The 16,238-nt window shown below is 45.7% G+C and overlaps 1 protein-coding gene across 1 annotated transcript in view; it reads right to left on the bottom strand.

The window, feature by feature from the left end:
• Nucleotides 1-16,238, bottom strand: part of stt3b (STT3 oligosaccharyltransferase complex catalytic subunit B) — a 101,199-nt gene that overhangs the window by 21,663 nt on the left and 63,298 nt on the right. The window contains exons 7-10 of the mRNA XM_064946893.1: nt 16,033-16,179; nt 11,090-11,138; nt 10,042-10,196; nt 6,840-7,051 (exon numbers count right to left, since the gene is read on the bottom strand). Of these exons, the coding sequence (XP_064802965.1) occupies nt 6,840-7,051; nt 10,042-10,196; nt 11,090-11,138; nt 16,033-16,179 (563 nt within the window). The remainder of the gene's footprint in view (nt 1-6,839; nt 7,052-10,041; nt 10,197-11,089; nt 11,139-16,032; nt 16,180-16,238) is intronic.

Below are 16,238 nucleotides of genomic sequence, written 5' to 3'. Positions count from 1 at the left end.
GAATACTGACTATACTGAACTGAATACTGACTATACTGAACTGTATACTGACTATACTGAACTGAATACTGACTATACTGAACTGTATAGTGAATACTGACTATACTAAACTGTATACTGAATACTGAACTGTATAGTGAATACTGAACTGTATACTGAATACTGACTATACTGTACTGAATACTGAATACTGAACTGAATACTGACTATACTGAACTGAATACTGAATACTGACTATACTGAACTGAATACTGAATACTGACTATACTGACTATACTGAACTGAATACTGAATACTGACTATACTGAACTGAATACTGACTATACTGAACTGAATACTGAATACTGACTATACTGAACTGTATACTGAATACTGACTATACTGAACTGAATACTGAATACTGACTATACTGAACTGAATACTGACTATACTGACTATACTGAACTGTATACTGAATACTGACTATACTGAACTGTATACTGAATACTGACTATACTAAACTGTATACTGAATACTGAACTGTATAGTGAATACTGAACTGAATACTGAATACTGACTATACTGAACTGAATACTGAATACTGACTATACTGAACTGTATACTGAATATTGACTATACTGAACTGTATACTGAATACTGACTATACTAAACTGTATAATGAATACTGAACTGTATAGTGAATACTGAACTGTATACTGAATACTGACTATACTGAACTGAATACTGAATACTGACTATACTGAACTGTATACTGAATACTGACTATACTGAACTGAATACTGACTATACTGAACTGAATACTGAATACTGACTATACTGAACTGAATACTGACTATACTGAACTGTATACTGAATACTGACTATACTGAACTGAATACTGACTATACTAAACTGTATACTGAATACTGAACTGTATAGTGAATACTGAACTGTATACTGAATACTGACTATACTGTACTGAATACTGAATACTGACTATACTGAACTGTATACTGAATACTGACTATACTGAACTGTATACTGAATACTGACTATACTGAACTGAATACTGACTATACTGAACTGAATACTGAATACTGACTATACAGAACTGAATACTGAATACTGACTATACTGAACTGTATACTGAATACTGACTATACTGAACTGAATACTGAATACTGACTATACTGAACTGAATACTGACTATACTGAACTGTATAGTGAATACTGAATACTGACTATACTGAACTGAATCCTGAATACTGACTATACTGAACTGAATACTGACTATACTGAACTGAATACTGACTATACTGAACTGAATACTGACTATACTGAACTGAATACTGACTATACTGAACTGAATACTGACTATACTGAACTGTATACTGAATACTGACTATACTGAACTGAATACTGACTATACTGAACTGAATACTGACTATACTGAACTGAATACTGACTATACTGAACTGAATACTGAATACTGACTATACTGAACTGAATACTGAATACTGACTATACTAAACTGTATACTGAATACTGAACTGAATACTGAATACTGACTATACTGAACTGTATACTGAATACTGACTATACTGAACTGTATACTGAATACTGACTATACTGAACTGAATACTGACTATACTGAACTGAATACTGACTATACTGAACTGAATACTGACTATAATGAACTGAATACTGACTATACTGAACTGAATACTGAATACTGACTATACTGAACTGAATACTGAATACTGACTATACTGACTATACTGAACTGAATACTGAATACTGACTATACTGAACTGAATACTGACTATACTGAACTGAATACTGACTATACTGAACTGAATACTGAATACTGACTATACTGAACTGTATACTGAATACTGACTATACTAAACTGAATACTGACTATACTGAACTGAATACTGACTATACTGAACTGAATACTGACTATACTGAACTGAATACTGAATACTGACTATACTGAACTGAATACTGAATACTGACTATACTAAACTGTATACTGAATACTGAACTGAATACTGAATACTGACTATACTGAACTGTATACTGAATACTGACTATACTGAACTGTATACTGAATACTGACTATACTGAACTGAATACTGACTATACTGAACTGAATACTGACTATACTGAACTGTATACTGAATACTGACTATACTGAACTGAATACTGACTATACTGAACTGAATACTGACTATACTGAACTGAATACTGACTATACTGAACTGAATACTGAATACTGACTATACTGAACTGAATACTGAATACTGACTATACTGACTATACTGAACTGAATACTGAATACTGACTATACTGAACTGAATACTGACTATACTGAACTGAATACTGACTATACTGAACTGAATACTGAATACTGACTATACTGACTATACTGAACTGAATACTGACTATACTGAACTGAATACTGAATACTGACTATACTGAACTGTATACTGAACTAAACTATAAATGCAACATGTAAAGTGTCGGTCATGTTTCATGAACTGAAATAACAGGTCCCAGAAATGTTCCAAACGCAAAAAAATATTATTTCTCTCAAATTTTGGGAAAAAAGAAATTGTTTACATCCCTGTTAGTGAGCATTTCACCTTTACCAAGATAATCCATCCATCTGACCCATGTGGCATATCAAGAAGCTGATTAAAGAGCACAATCATTACACAGGTGCACCTTGTGCTGGGGACACTAACAGGCCACTCTAAAATGTGCCTCACAACCACAGACTGTAACCGGCCTCACAACCACAGACTGTAACCAGGCCTCACAACCACAGACTGTAACCAGGCCTCACAACCACAGACTGTAACCGGGCCTCACAACCACAGACTGTAACCGGGCCTCACAACCACAGACTGTAACCGGGCCTCACAACCACAGACTGTAACCGGGCCTCACAACCACAGACTGTAACCGGGCCTCACAACCACAGACTGTAACCAGGCCTCACAACCACAGACTGTAACCGGGCCTCACTACCACAGACTGTAACCGGGCCTCACAACCACAGACTGTAACCAGGCCTCACAACCACAGACTGTAACCAGGCCTCACAACCACAGACTGTAACCGGGCCTCACAACCACAAACTGTAACCAGGCCTCACAACCACAGACTGTAACCAGGCCTCACAACCACAGACTGTAACCGGGCCTCACAACCACAGACTGTAACCAGGCCTCACAACCACAGACAGTAACCGGGCCTCACAACCACAGACTGTAACCAGCCCAGAACCACAGACTGTAACCAGGCCTCACAACCACAGACTGTAACCAGCCCTCACAACCACAGACTGTAACCGGGCCTCACAACCACAGACTGTACCCAGGCCTCACAACCACAGACTGTAACCAGGCCTCACAACCACAGACTGTAACCGGGCCTCACAACCACAGACTGTAACCGGGCCTCACAACCACAGACTGTAACCAGCCCTCACAACCACAGACTGTAACCGGGCCTCACAACCACAGACTGTACCCAGGCCTCACAACCACAGACTGTAACCAGGCCTCACAACCACAGACTGTAACCGGGCCTCACAACCACAGACTGTAACCGGGCCTCACAACCACAGACTGTAACCAGGCCTCACAACCACAGACTGTAACCGGGCCTCACAACCACAGACTGTAACCAGGCCTCACTACCACAGACTGTAACCGGGCCTCACAACCACAGACTGTAACCAGGCCTCACAACCACAGACTGTAACCGGGCCTCACAACCACAGACTGTAACCAGGCCTCACAACCACAGACTGTAACCGGGCCTCACTACCACAGACTGTAACCAGGCCTCACAACCACAGACTGTAACCAGGCCTCACAACCACAGACTGTAACCAGGCCTCACAACCACAGACTGTAACCAGGCCTCACAACCACAGACTGTAACCAGGCCTCACTACCACAGACTGTAACCGGGCCTCACAACCACAGACTGTAACCGGGCCTCACAACCACAGACTGTAACCGGGCCTCACAACCACAGACTGTAACCGGGCCTCACAACCACAGACTGTAACCGGGCCTCACTACCACAGACTGTAACCAGGCCTCACAACCACAGACTGTAACCAGGCCTCACAACCACAGACTGTAACCGGGCCTCACTACCACAGACTGTAACCGGGCCTCACTACCACAGACTGAAACCAGGCCTCACTACCACAGACTGTAACCGGGCCTCACTACCACAGACTGTAACCGGGCCTCACTACCACAGACTGTAACCGGGCCTCACAACCACAGACTGTAACCAGGCCTCACTACCACAGACTGTAACCAGGCCTCACAACCACAGACTGTAACCAGGCCTCACAACCACAGACTGTAACCAGGCCTCACTACCACAGACTGTAACCGGGCCTCACTACCACAGACTGTAACCAGGCCTCACAACCACAGACTTTAACCGGGCCTCACAACCACAGACTGTAACCAGGCCTCACAACCACAGACTGTAACCAGGCCTCACAACCACAGACTGTAACCGGGCCTCACAGCCACAGACTGTAACCAGGCCTCACAACCACAGACTGTAACCAGGCCTCACAACCACAGACTGTAACCGGGCCTCACAACCACAGACTGTAACCAGGCCTCACAACCACAGACTGTAACCGGGCCTCACAGCCACAGACTGTAACCGGGCCTCACTACCACAGACTGTAACCAGCCCAGAACCTCCACATCCGGCTTCTTCACCTCCGTGATCGTCTGAGACCAGCCACCCGGACAGCTGATGAAACTGCCGAGTATTTCTGTCTGTAATAAAGACCTTTTGTGGAGAAAAACTCATTCTGATTGGCTGGGCCTCGCTCCCCAGTGGGTGGGCCTGGCTGCCAAGTGGGTGTGCCTATGCCCTATGCCCAGCAAAGGAAAGGTGTCAAGACCCTGTCCAAAAGTAGTGCACTACATATGAAACAGGGCTCTGGCCAAAAGTAGTGCACTACATATGAAACAGGGCTCTGGCCAAAAGTAGTGCACTACATATGAAACAGGGCTCTGGCCAAAAGTAGTGCACTACATATGAAACAAGGGTCTGGCCAAAAGTAGTGCACTACATATGAAACAAGGCTCTGGCCAAAAGTAGTGGACTACATATGAAACAGGGCTCTGGCCAAAAGTAGTGCACTACATATGAAACAGGGCTCTGGCCAAAAGTAGTGCACTACATATGAAACAAGGCTCTGGCCAAAAGTAGTGCACTACATATGAAACAAGGCTCTGGCCAAAAGTAGTGCACTACATATGAAACAGGGCTCTGGCCAAAAGTAGTGCACTACATATGAAACAGGGCTCTGGCCAAAAGTAGTGCACTACATATGAAACAGGGCTCTGGCCAAAAGTAGTGCACTACATATGAAACAGGGCTCTGGCCAAAAGTAGTGCACTACATATGAAACAGGGCTCTGGCCAAAAGTAGTGCACTACATATGAAACAGGGCTCTGGCCAAAAGTAGTGCACTACATATGAAACAGGGCTCTGGCCAAAAGTAGTGCACTACATATGAAACAAGGCTCTGGCCAAAAGTAGTGCACTACATATGAAACAAGGCTCTGGCCAAAAGTAGTGCACTACATATGAAACAGGGCTCTGGCCAAAAGTAGTGCACTACATATGAAACAGGGCTCTGGCCAAAGGTAGTGCACTACATATGAAACAAGGCTCTGGCCAAAAGTAGTGCACTACATATGAAACAGGGCTCTGGCCAAAAGTAGTGCACTACATATGAAACAGGGCTCTGGCCAAAAGTAGTGCACTACATATGAAACAGGGCTCTGGCCAAAAGTAGTGCACTACATATGAAACAAGGCTCTGGCCAAAAGTAGTGCACTACATATGAAACAGGGTACCAAAGCTCTGACTACTGCAGTGCAACGTAGTGCACTACAGTAGATAAGGATTTGAAGATACTAAAGCTCTGGCCAAAAGAAGTGGACTATGTAGGGAATAATGTACCATTTAGAACCCATCCTCATACCTTATCATAGAGGTTTCCAGAGAGCCTCTAGTCATCCTCATACCTTATCATAGAGGTTTCCAGAGGGCCTCTAGTCACCCTCATACCTTATCATAGAGGTTTCCAGAGGGCCTCTCGTCATCCTCATTCCTTATCATAGAGGTTTCCAGAGGGCCTCTCGTCATCCTCATTCCTTATCATAGAGGTTTCCAGAGTTCCTCTAGTCATCCTCATACCTTATCATAGAGGTTTCCAGAGAGCCTCTAGTCATCCTCAAATCTTATCATAGAGGTTTCCAGAGGGCCTCTAGTCATCCTCATACCTTATCATAGAGGTTTCCAGGGGGCCTCTCGTCATCCTCATTCCTTATCATAGAGGTTTCCAGAGTTCCTCTAGTCATCCTCATACCTTATCATAGAGGTTTCCAGAGTTCCTCTAGTCATCCTCATACCTTATCATAGAGGTTTCCAGAGAGCCTCTAGTCATCCTCAAATCTTATCATAGAGGTTTCCAGAGGGCCTCTAGTCATCCTCATACCTTATCATAGAGGTTTCCAGAGGGCCTCTAGTCATCCTCAGATCTTATCATAGAGGTTTCCAGAGAGCCTCTAGTCATCCTCAAATCTTATCATAGAGGTTTCCAGAGGGCCTCTAGTCATCCTCAAATCTTATCATAGAGGTTTCCAGAGGGCCTCTAGTCATTCTCAAACCTTATCATAGAGGTTTCAAGAGAGCCTCTAGTCATCCTCAAATTTTATCATAGAGGTTTCCAGAGAGCCTCTAGTCATCCTCAAATCTTATCATAGAGGTTTCCAGAGAGCCTCTAGTCATACCTTATCATAGAGGTTTCCAGAGTTCCTCTTGTCGTCCTCATCACTACTGTCCTCTATGGGAGGGCTCTCCCTCTTCATGTCGTCCCCTAGGTAGTGTTCAAACACGCTGGAGAAGGCTATAGCTGACAGCATGCACACTACAGGGGTCAGGGTCAGCATCAGACGGACCATCACTCCAGCAAAGTAGACAGCGCTGATGGCATACAGCGCCACTAGGGGGAGACAGAGAGCAGGGTTAGGGTTTAATACACTGATGGCATACAGCACCACTAGGGGGAGACAGAGAGCAGGGTTAGGGTTTAATACACTGATGGCATACAGCACCACTAGGGGGAGACAGAGAGCAGGGTTAGGGTTTAATACACTGATGGCATACAGCGCCACTAGGGGGAGACAGAGAGCAGGGTTAGAGTTTAATACACTGATGACATACAGCGCCACTAGGGGGAGACAGAGAGCAGGGTTAGAGTTTAATACACTGATGGCATACAGCGCCACTAGGGGGAGACAGAGAGCAGGGTTAGGGTTTAATACACTGATGGCATACAGCGCCACTAGGGGGAGACAGAGAGCAGGGTTAGTTTAATACACTGACGGCATACAGCGCCACTAGGGGGAGACAGAGAGCAGGGTTAGGGTTTAATACACTGGGTTAGAGTTTAACATACTGGGTTATGGTTTAATACACTGATGCACTACATATGAAACAGGGCTCTGGCCACTAGGGAGAGACAGAGAGCAGGGTTAGAGTTTAATACACTGATGGCATCCAGCGCCACTAGGGGGAGACAGAGAGCAGGGTTAGAGTTTAATACACTGATGGCATACAGCGCCACTAGGGGGAGACAGAGAGCAGGGTTAGGGTTTAATATACTGATGGCATACAGCGCCACTAGGGGGAGACAGAGAGCAGGGTTAGAGTTTAATATACTGATGGCATACAGCGCCACTAGGGGGAGACAGAGAGCAGGGTTAGGGTTTAATACACTGATGGCATACAGCGCCACTAGGGGGAGACAGAGAGCAGGGTTAGTTTAATACACTGACGGCATCCAGCGCCACTAGGGGGAAACAGAGAGCAGGGTTAGAGTTTAACATACTGGGTTAGGGTTTAATAGACTGGGTTAGAGTTTAATATACTGATGGCATACAGCGCCACTAGGGGGAGACAGAGAGCAGGGTTAGAGTTTAATACACTGATGGCATACAGCGCCACTAGGGGGAAACAGAGAGCAGGGTTAGAGTTTAACATACTGGGTTAGAGTTTAATATACTGATGGCATACAGCGCCACTAGGGGGAGACAGAGGGAAGGGTTAGATTTTAACATACTGGGTTTGGGTTTAATACACTGGGTTAGAGTTTAATATACTGATGGCATACAGCGCCACTAGGGGGAGACAGAGAGCAGGGTTAGAGTTTAACCTCTTGAAACTCTGGGGGCGCTATTTCATTTTTGGATGAAAAACGTTCCCGTTTTAAACAAGATATTTTGTCACAAAAAGATGCTCGACTATGCATATAATTGATAGCTTTGGAAAGAAAACACTCTGACGTTTCCAGAACTGCAAAGATATTCTCTGTGCGTGCCCTAGAACGTGAGCTACAGGCAAAACCAAGATGAAACGGCATCCAGGAAATCAGCAGGATTTTTGAGGCTCTGTTTTCCATTGTCTCCTTATATGGCTGTGAATGTGAGAGGAATGAGCCTGCCCTTTCTGTCGTTTCCCCAAGGTGTCTGCAGCATTGTGACGTATTTGTAGGCATATCATTGGAAGATTGACCATAAGAGACCACATTTACCAGGTGTCCGCCCGGTGTCCTGCGCCGAAATTGGTGTGCAAACCTCAGCTGCAAGTATTTTTCCATGGAATTCAGAGAAGAAAGCAGGCTTCCACGAACGATATATCAATGAAGAGATATGTGAAAAAACGCCTTGAGGATTGATTCCAAACAACGTTTGCCATGTTTCGGTCGATATTATGGAGTTAATTCGGAAAAAGTTTGACGTTGTTGGTGACTGAATTTTCGGTTCGTTTCGGTAGCCAAATATGATGTACAAAACGGAGCGATTTCTCCTACACAAAGATTCTTTCAGGAAAAACTGAACATTTGCTATGTAACTGAGAGTCTCCTCATTGAAAACATCCGATGCTCTTCAAAGGTAAATTATTTTATTTATTTGGTTATCTGGTTTTTGTGAAAATGTTGCGTGCTAAATGCTACTCAAAATGCTAAGATAGCTTAGCATACTCTTACACAAATTAGTGAATAGCTATGGTTCAAAAGCATATTTTGAAAATCCGAGATGACAGTGTTGTTAAGAAAAGGCTAAGCTTGAGAGCAGGCGCATTATTTTCATTTTATTTGCGATTTTCAGAAATCGTTAACGTTGCGTTATGCTAATGAGCCTGAGGCTTTATTCACGATCCCGGATCCGGGATGGGGAGTTTCAAGAGCACACTGGGTTAGAGTTTAATATACTGATGGCATACAGCGCCACTAGGGGGAGACAGAGAGCAGGGTTAGGGTTTAATACACTGGGTTAGAGTTTAACACACTGGGATAGAGTTGAACATACTGGGTTTGGGTTTAATACACTGGGTTAGGGTTTAATATACTGATGGCATACAGCGCCACTAGGGGGAGACGGAGAGCAGGGTTAAACACAGAGATCCTATTAAAGAACCACTAGCAACAGCAGGGTGTGTATGTGTGTGTATATGTGTGTCGGTGTCTGTCTGTTTGTTGACTTGAATGGTACTGATTGCTGTAGTCATTATATTTCTATGGTCACACACACACCTACAAACACCTGCATACACACACACACACACACACACACACACACACACACACACACACACACACACACACACACACACACACACACACACACCTGCATACACACACATACCTGCATACACACACACACCTGCATACACACACACATTGCCATGCCATGCCATCTAACTGTAGACATGTTTGTGTGTGTGTGTGTGTGTGTGTGTGTGTCGGCTGCCATGCCCTTTAACTGTAGACGTGTGTGTGTGTGTGTGTGTCGGCTGCCATGCCCTTCAACTGTAGACGTGTGTGTGTGTGTGTGTGTGTGTGTGTGTGTGTGTGTGTGTGTGTGTGTGTGTGTGTGTGTATGTCGGCTGCCATGCCCTTTAACTGTAGACGTGTGTGTGTGTGTGTCTTACCGAAGACTCTCTCGTCGTTGATGTTCTTGATGCAGAACCAGAGTCCAGCAGGAAAGGTACAGACCAGGATGTGGAGGTCGAAGAAGAACGAGACCCAGGTGGTGGGCTGGTGCTCCGACACAGACGCTATGATGGGGATGTGGATCTTAGCATACCTGGAGAGAGGAGAAAGGGAGGGAGAGGAGGGAGAGGGGGAGGAGGGAGGGAGAGGAGAGGTGGGTTGAGGGAGGGAGGGAGGGAGAGGAGGAAGGGGGTGGGTTGAGGGAGGGAGATGAGGGAGGGAGAGGGAGACGAGGGAGGGAGGGAGAGGAGGAAGGGGGTGGGTTGAGGGAGGGAGATGAGGGAGGGAGAGGGAGACGAGGGAGGGAGAGAGGGGGTGGGTTGAGGGAGGGAGGGAGAGGGAGAGAGGGGGTGGGTTGAGGGAGGGAGAGGGAGAGAGGGGGTGGGTTGAGGGATGGAGAGGGAAAAGAGGAAGGGAGAGGGAGAGGGGTGTGAGGGAGGGAGGGAGAAGGGAGAGGGGTGAGGGAGGGAGAGAGAGGGAGTTGAGGGAGAGAGGGGGTGGGTTGAGGGAGGGAGAAGAGGGAGGGAGGGAGAAGGGAGAGGGGGAGGGTGAAGAGAGGAGGGAGGGAGGGTGAAGAGAGGGGGGTGGGGAGGGAGGGAGAGAGAGGGGTGGGGAGGGAGGGAGGGAGGGAGAGAGAGGGGTGGGGAGGGAGGGAGGGAGGGAGAGAGAGGGGTGGGGAGGGAGGGAGAGAGAGGGGTAAGGGAGGGATTTAAAGGATTTATCTTAAGTGCCTGTGGAAGGTTGTTGCTACAGGAAGTGAGTGGACATTGACAGAAAGAGGAACACAGTGTTTCCTTGGTAAAGGTGATCCACAGGGAGTAAAACTAGACACACGTAGACCGGACACGACCCACACTGCACTGCAGCAGAACACGCACTCTGAGACACATAAACAGCTGATTGGGCACTCTGACAGCCTTGTCTCTCTACAGCAGAGGCCGGGGTGTGTGTGTGTGTTTGTGTGTGCGTACTGTTTAGTGCACTTACCCTGTATCCCACAGTGAATAGAATCGACCACTCCAAGGAGCGATGTGTCCTAAAACACAATGAACATTATTAAGTACAGCACAGATATGATTAAGTACATGATCACACACACACACACACACACACACACACACGTTAGGTTTTGGGGACAACAATTGATTCCCATTCAAAATCCTATTTCCCTGACTCCTAAACTCCTGACTCCTAAACTCCTAGATGTGGGTACAGATGAGGATGTGGGTATAGATGTGGGTACAGATGAGGATGTGGGTATAGATGTGGGTACAGATGAGGATGTGGGTATAGATGTGGGTACAGATGAGGGTGAGGATATAGATGTGGGTATAGATGTGGGTATAGATGGGTATGTGGGTATAGATGAGGGTACAGATGAGGGTACAGATGTGGGTATCGATGAGGATGAGGGTACAGATGTGGGTATAGATGAGGATGTGGGTATAGATGAGGATGTGGGTATAGATGAGGGTATAGATGTGGGTATAGATGAGGGTACAGATGTGAGTATAGATGAGGGTATAGATGTGGGTATAGATGTGGGTACAGATGAGGGTGAGGATATAGATGTGGGTATAGATGTGGGTATAGATGGGTATGTGGGTATAGATGAGGGTACAGATGAGGGTACAGATGTGGGTATCGATGAGGATGAGGGTACAGATGTGGGTATAGATGAGGATGTGGGTATAGATGAGGATGTGGGTATAGATGAGGGTATAGATGTGGGTATAGATGTGGGTATAGATGTGGGTATAGATGAGGGTATAGATGTGGGTACAGATGAGGGTACAGATGTGGGTATAGATGAGGATGTGGGTACAGATGAGGGTATAGATGAGGATGTGGGTATAGATGTGGGTATAGATGAGGATGTGGGTATAGATGAGGGTACAGATGAGGGTATAGATGTGGGTATAGATGTGGGTACAGATGAGGGTACAGATGTGGGTATAGATGAGGATGTGGGTACAGATGTGGGTATAGATAAGGGTACATATGAGGGTAGAGATGTGGGTATAGATGTGGGTGAGGATGTGGGTATGGATGTGGGTATAGATGAGGGTATAGATGTGGGTATAGATGTGGGTATAGATGAGGGTATAGATGAGGGTATAGATGTGGGTATAGATGAGGATGTGGGTATAGATGTGGGTATAGATGAGGGTACAGATGAGGGTACAGATGTGGGTATCGATGAGGATGAGGGTACAGATGTGGGTATAGATGAGGATGTGGGTATAGATGAGGATGTGGGTATAGATGTGGGTATAGATGAGGGTATAGATGTGGGTATAGATGAGGGTACAGATGAGGGTATAGATGTGGGTACAGATGAGGGTACAGATGTGGATATGGGTACAGATGTGGGTATAGATGAGGATGAGGGTACAGATGTGGGTATAGATGAGGATGTGGGTACAGATGTGGGTATAGATGAGGATGTGGGTACAGATAAGGGTACATATGAGGGTAGAGATGTGGGTATAGATGTGGGTGAGGATGTGGGTATGGATGTGGGTATAGATGTGGGTATAGATGTGGGTGAGGATGTGGGTATGGATGTGGGTATAGATGAGGGTATAGATGTGGGTATAGATGTGGGTGAGGATGTGGGTATGGATGTGGGTATAGATGAGGGTATAGATGTGGGTATAGATGTGGGTATAGATGTGGGTATAGATGAGGATGTGGGTACAGATGTGGGTATAGATAAGGGTACATATGAGGGTAGAGATGTGGGTATAGATGTGGGTGAGGATGTGGGTATGGATGTGGGTATAGATGAGGGTATAGATGTGGGTATAGATGTGGGTATAGATGTGGGTATAGATGAGGGTATAGAGGTGGGTATAGATGTGGGTATAGATGTGGGTATAGATGAGGGTATAGATGTGGGTATAGATGTGGGTATAGATGTGGGTATAGATGTGGGTATAGATGTGGGTATAGATGAGGATGTGGGTATAGATGTGGGTATAGATGAGGGTACAGATGAGGGTACAGATGTGGGTATCGATGAGGATGAGGGTACAGATGTGGGTATAGATGAGGATGTGGGTACAGATGTGGGTATAGATGAGGATGTGGGTATAGATGTGTGTATAGATGAGGGTACAGATGTGAGTATAGATGAGGGTATAGATGTGGGTATAGATGTGGGTACAGATGAGGGTACAGATGTGGGTATAGATGAGGATGTGGGTATAGTTTGTGGGTATAGATGAGGGTACAGATGAGGGTACAGATGTGGGTGAGGATGTGGGTGAGGATGTGGGTATAGATGTGGGTATGGATGAGGGTATAGATGAGGGTATAGATGTGGGTATAGATGAGGGTATAGAGGTGGGTATAGAGGTGGGTATAGATGAGGGTATAGAGGTGGGTATAGATGAGGGTATAGATGAGGGTATAGATGTTGGTATAGGTGTGGGCCTCTCTCATTTTAAGTGGGAGAACTTGCACAATTGGTGGCTGACTAAATACTGTTTTGCCCCACTCTATATAACAGCACAGTGTTGACCTACCTGTATAAGTCAGGTATATAACAACACAGTGTAGACCTACCTGTATAAGTCAGGTATATAACAACACAGTGTTGACCTACCTGTATAAGTCAGGTATATAACAACACAGTGTTGACCTACCTGTATAAGTCAGGTATATAACAGCACAGTGTTGCCCTACCTGTATAAGTCAGGTATATAACAACACAGTGTTGACCTACCTGTATAAGTCAGGTATATAACAGCACGGTGTTGACCTACCTGTATAAGTCAGGTATATAACAGCACAGTGTCGACCTACCTGTATAAGTCAGGTATATAACAACACAGTGTTGACCTACCTGTATAAGTCAGGTATATAAGAGCACAGTGTTGACCTACCTGTATAAGTCAGGTATATAACAGCACAGTGTTGACCTACCTGTATAAGTCAGGTATATAGCAGCACAGTGTTGACCTACCTGTATAAGTCAGGTATATAACAGTGAGGAAGACTGCCCCGGCAGCCAGAGAGACACAGTGTTGACCTACCTGTATAAGTCAGGTATATAACAGTGAGGAAGACTGCCCCAGCAGCCAGAGAGACACAGTGTTGACCTACCTGTATAAGTCAGGTATATAACAGTGAGGAAGACTGCCCCAGCAGCCAGAGAGACACAGTGTTGACCTACCTGTATAAGTCAGGTATATAACAGTGAGGAAGACTGCCCCAGCAGCCAGAGAGACACAGTGTTGACCTACCTGTATAAGTCAGGTATATAACAGTGAGGAAGACTGCCCCAGCAGCCAGAGAGACACAGTGTTGACCTACCTGTATAAGTCAGGTATATAACAGTGAGGAAGACTGCCCCAGCAGCCAGAGAGACACAGTGTTGACCTACCTGTATAAGTCAGGTATATAACAACACAGTGTTGACCTACCTGTATAAGTCAGGTATATAACAGTGAGGAAGACTGCCCCAGCAGCCAGAGAGACACAGTGTTGACCTACCTGTATAAGTCAGGTATATAACAGTGAGGAAGACTGCCCCAGCAGCCAGAGAGACACAGTGTAGACCTACCTGTATAAGTCAGGTATATAACAGTGAGGAAGACTGCCCCAGCAGCCAGAGAGACACAGTGTTGACCTACCTGTATAAGTCAGGTATATAACAGTGAGGAAGACTGCCCCAGCAGCCAGAGAGACACAGTGTTGACCTACCTGTATAAGTCAGGTATATAACAGTGAGGAAGACTGCCCCAGCAGCCAGAGAGACACAGTGTTGACTTACCTGTATAAGTCAGGTATATAACAGTGAGGAAGACTGCCCCAGCAGCCAGAGAGACACAGTGTTGACCTACCTGTATAAGTCAGGTATATAACAGTGAGGAAGACTGCCCCAGCAGCCAGAGAGACACAGTGTAGACCTACCTGTATAAGTCAGGTATATAACAGTGAGGAAGACTGCCCCAGCAGCCAGAGAGACACAGTGTTGACCTACCTGTATAAGTCAGGTATATAACAGTGAGGAAGACTGCCCCAGCAGCCAGAGAGACACAGTGTTGACCTACCTGTATAAGTCAGGTATATAACAGTGAGGAAGACTGCCCCAGCAGCCAGAGAGACACAGTGTAGACCTACCTGTATAAGTCAGGTATATAACAGTGAGGAAGACTGCCCCAGCAGCCAGAGAGACACAGTGTAGACCTACCTGTATAAGTCAGGTATATAACAGTGAGGAAGACTGCCCCAGCAGCCAGAGAGACACAGTGTTGACCTACCTGTAAAAGTCAGGTATATAACAGTGAGGAAGACTGCCCCAGCAGCCAGAGAGACACAGTGTTGACCTACCTGTATAAGTCAGGTATATAACAACACAGTGTTGACCTACCTGTATAAGTCAGGTATATAACAGCACAGTGTTGACCTACCTGTATAAGTCAGGTATATAACAGCACAGTGTTGACCTACCTGTATACGTCAGGTATATAACAGCACAGTGTTGACCTACCTGTATAAGTCAGGTATATAACAGTGAGGAAGACTGCCCCGGCAGCCAGAGAGACACAGTGTAGACCTACCTGTATAAGTCAGGTATATAAGAGCACAGTGTTGACCTACCTGTATAAGTCAGGTATATAACAGTGAGGAAGACTGCCCCGGCAGCCAGAGAGACACAGTGTAGACCTACCTGTATAAGTCAGGTATATAAGAGCACAGTGTTGACCTACCTGTATAAGTCAGGTATATAACAGTGAGGAAGACTGCCCCGGCAGCCAGAGAGACACAGTGTTGACCTACCTGTATAAGTCAGGTATATAACAGTGAGGAAGACTGCCCCAGCAGCCAGAGAGACACAGTGTTGACCTACCTGTATAAGTCAGGTATATAACAGTGAGGAAGACTGCCCCAGCAGCCAGAGAGACACAGTGTTGACCTACCTGTATAAGTCAGGTATATAACAGTGAGGAAGACTGCCCCAGCAGCCAGAGAGACACCCAGGAAGAACAGGGTCTGGAACTCCTGTCTGGTCAGTCTGTCTTTCAGGTACTGGAGGAAGGCATAGGCCTGGAGCAACGCAAACACACCTGGTAGAGAGAGGGAGGAGAGGAGAGAGAGAGGGGAGGAGAGAGAGGGGAGGGGAGAG

The sequence above is a fragment of the Oncorhynchus masou genome, chromosome 29 (genome assembly GCF_036934945.1).
Source record: "Oncorhynchus masou masou isolate Uvic2021 chromosome 29, UVic_Omas_1.1, whole genome shotgun sequence".
NCBI classification, from domain to species: domain Eukaryota; kingdom Metazoa; phylum Chordata; class Actinopteri; order Salmoniformes; family Salmonidae; genus Oncorhynchus; species Oncorhynchus masou.
This window is presented reverse-complemented; position numbering and strand designations above follow the sequence as displayed.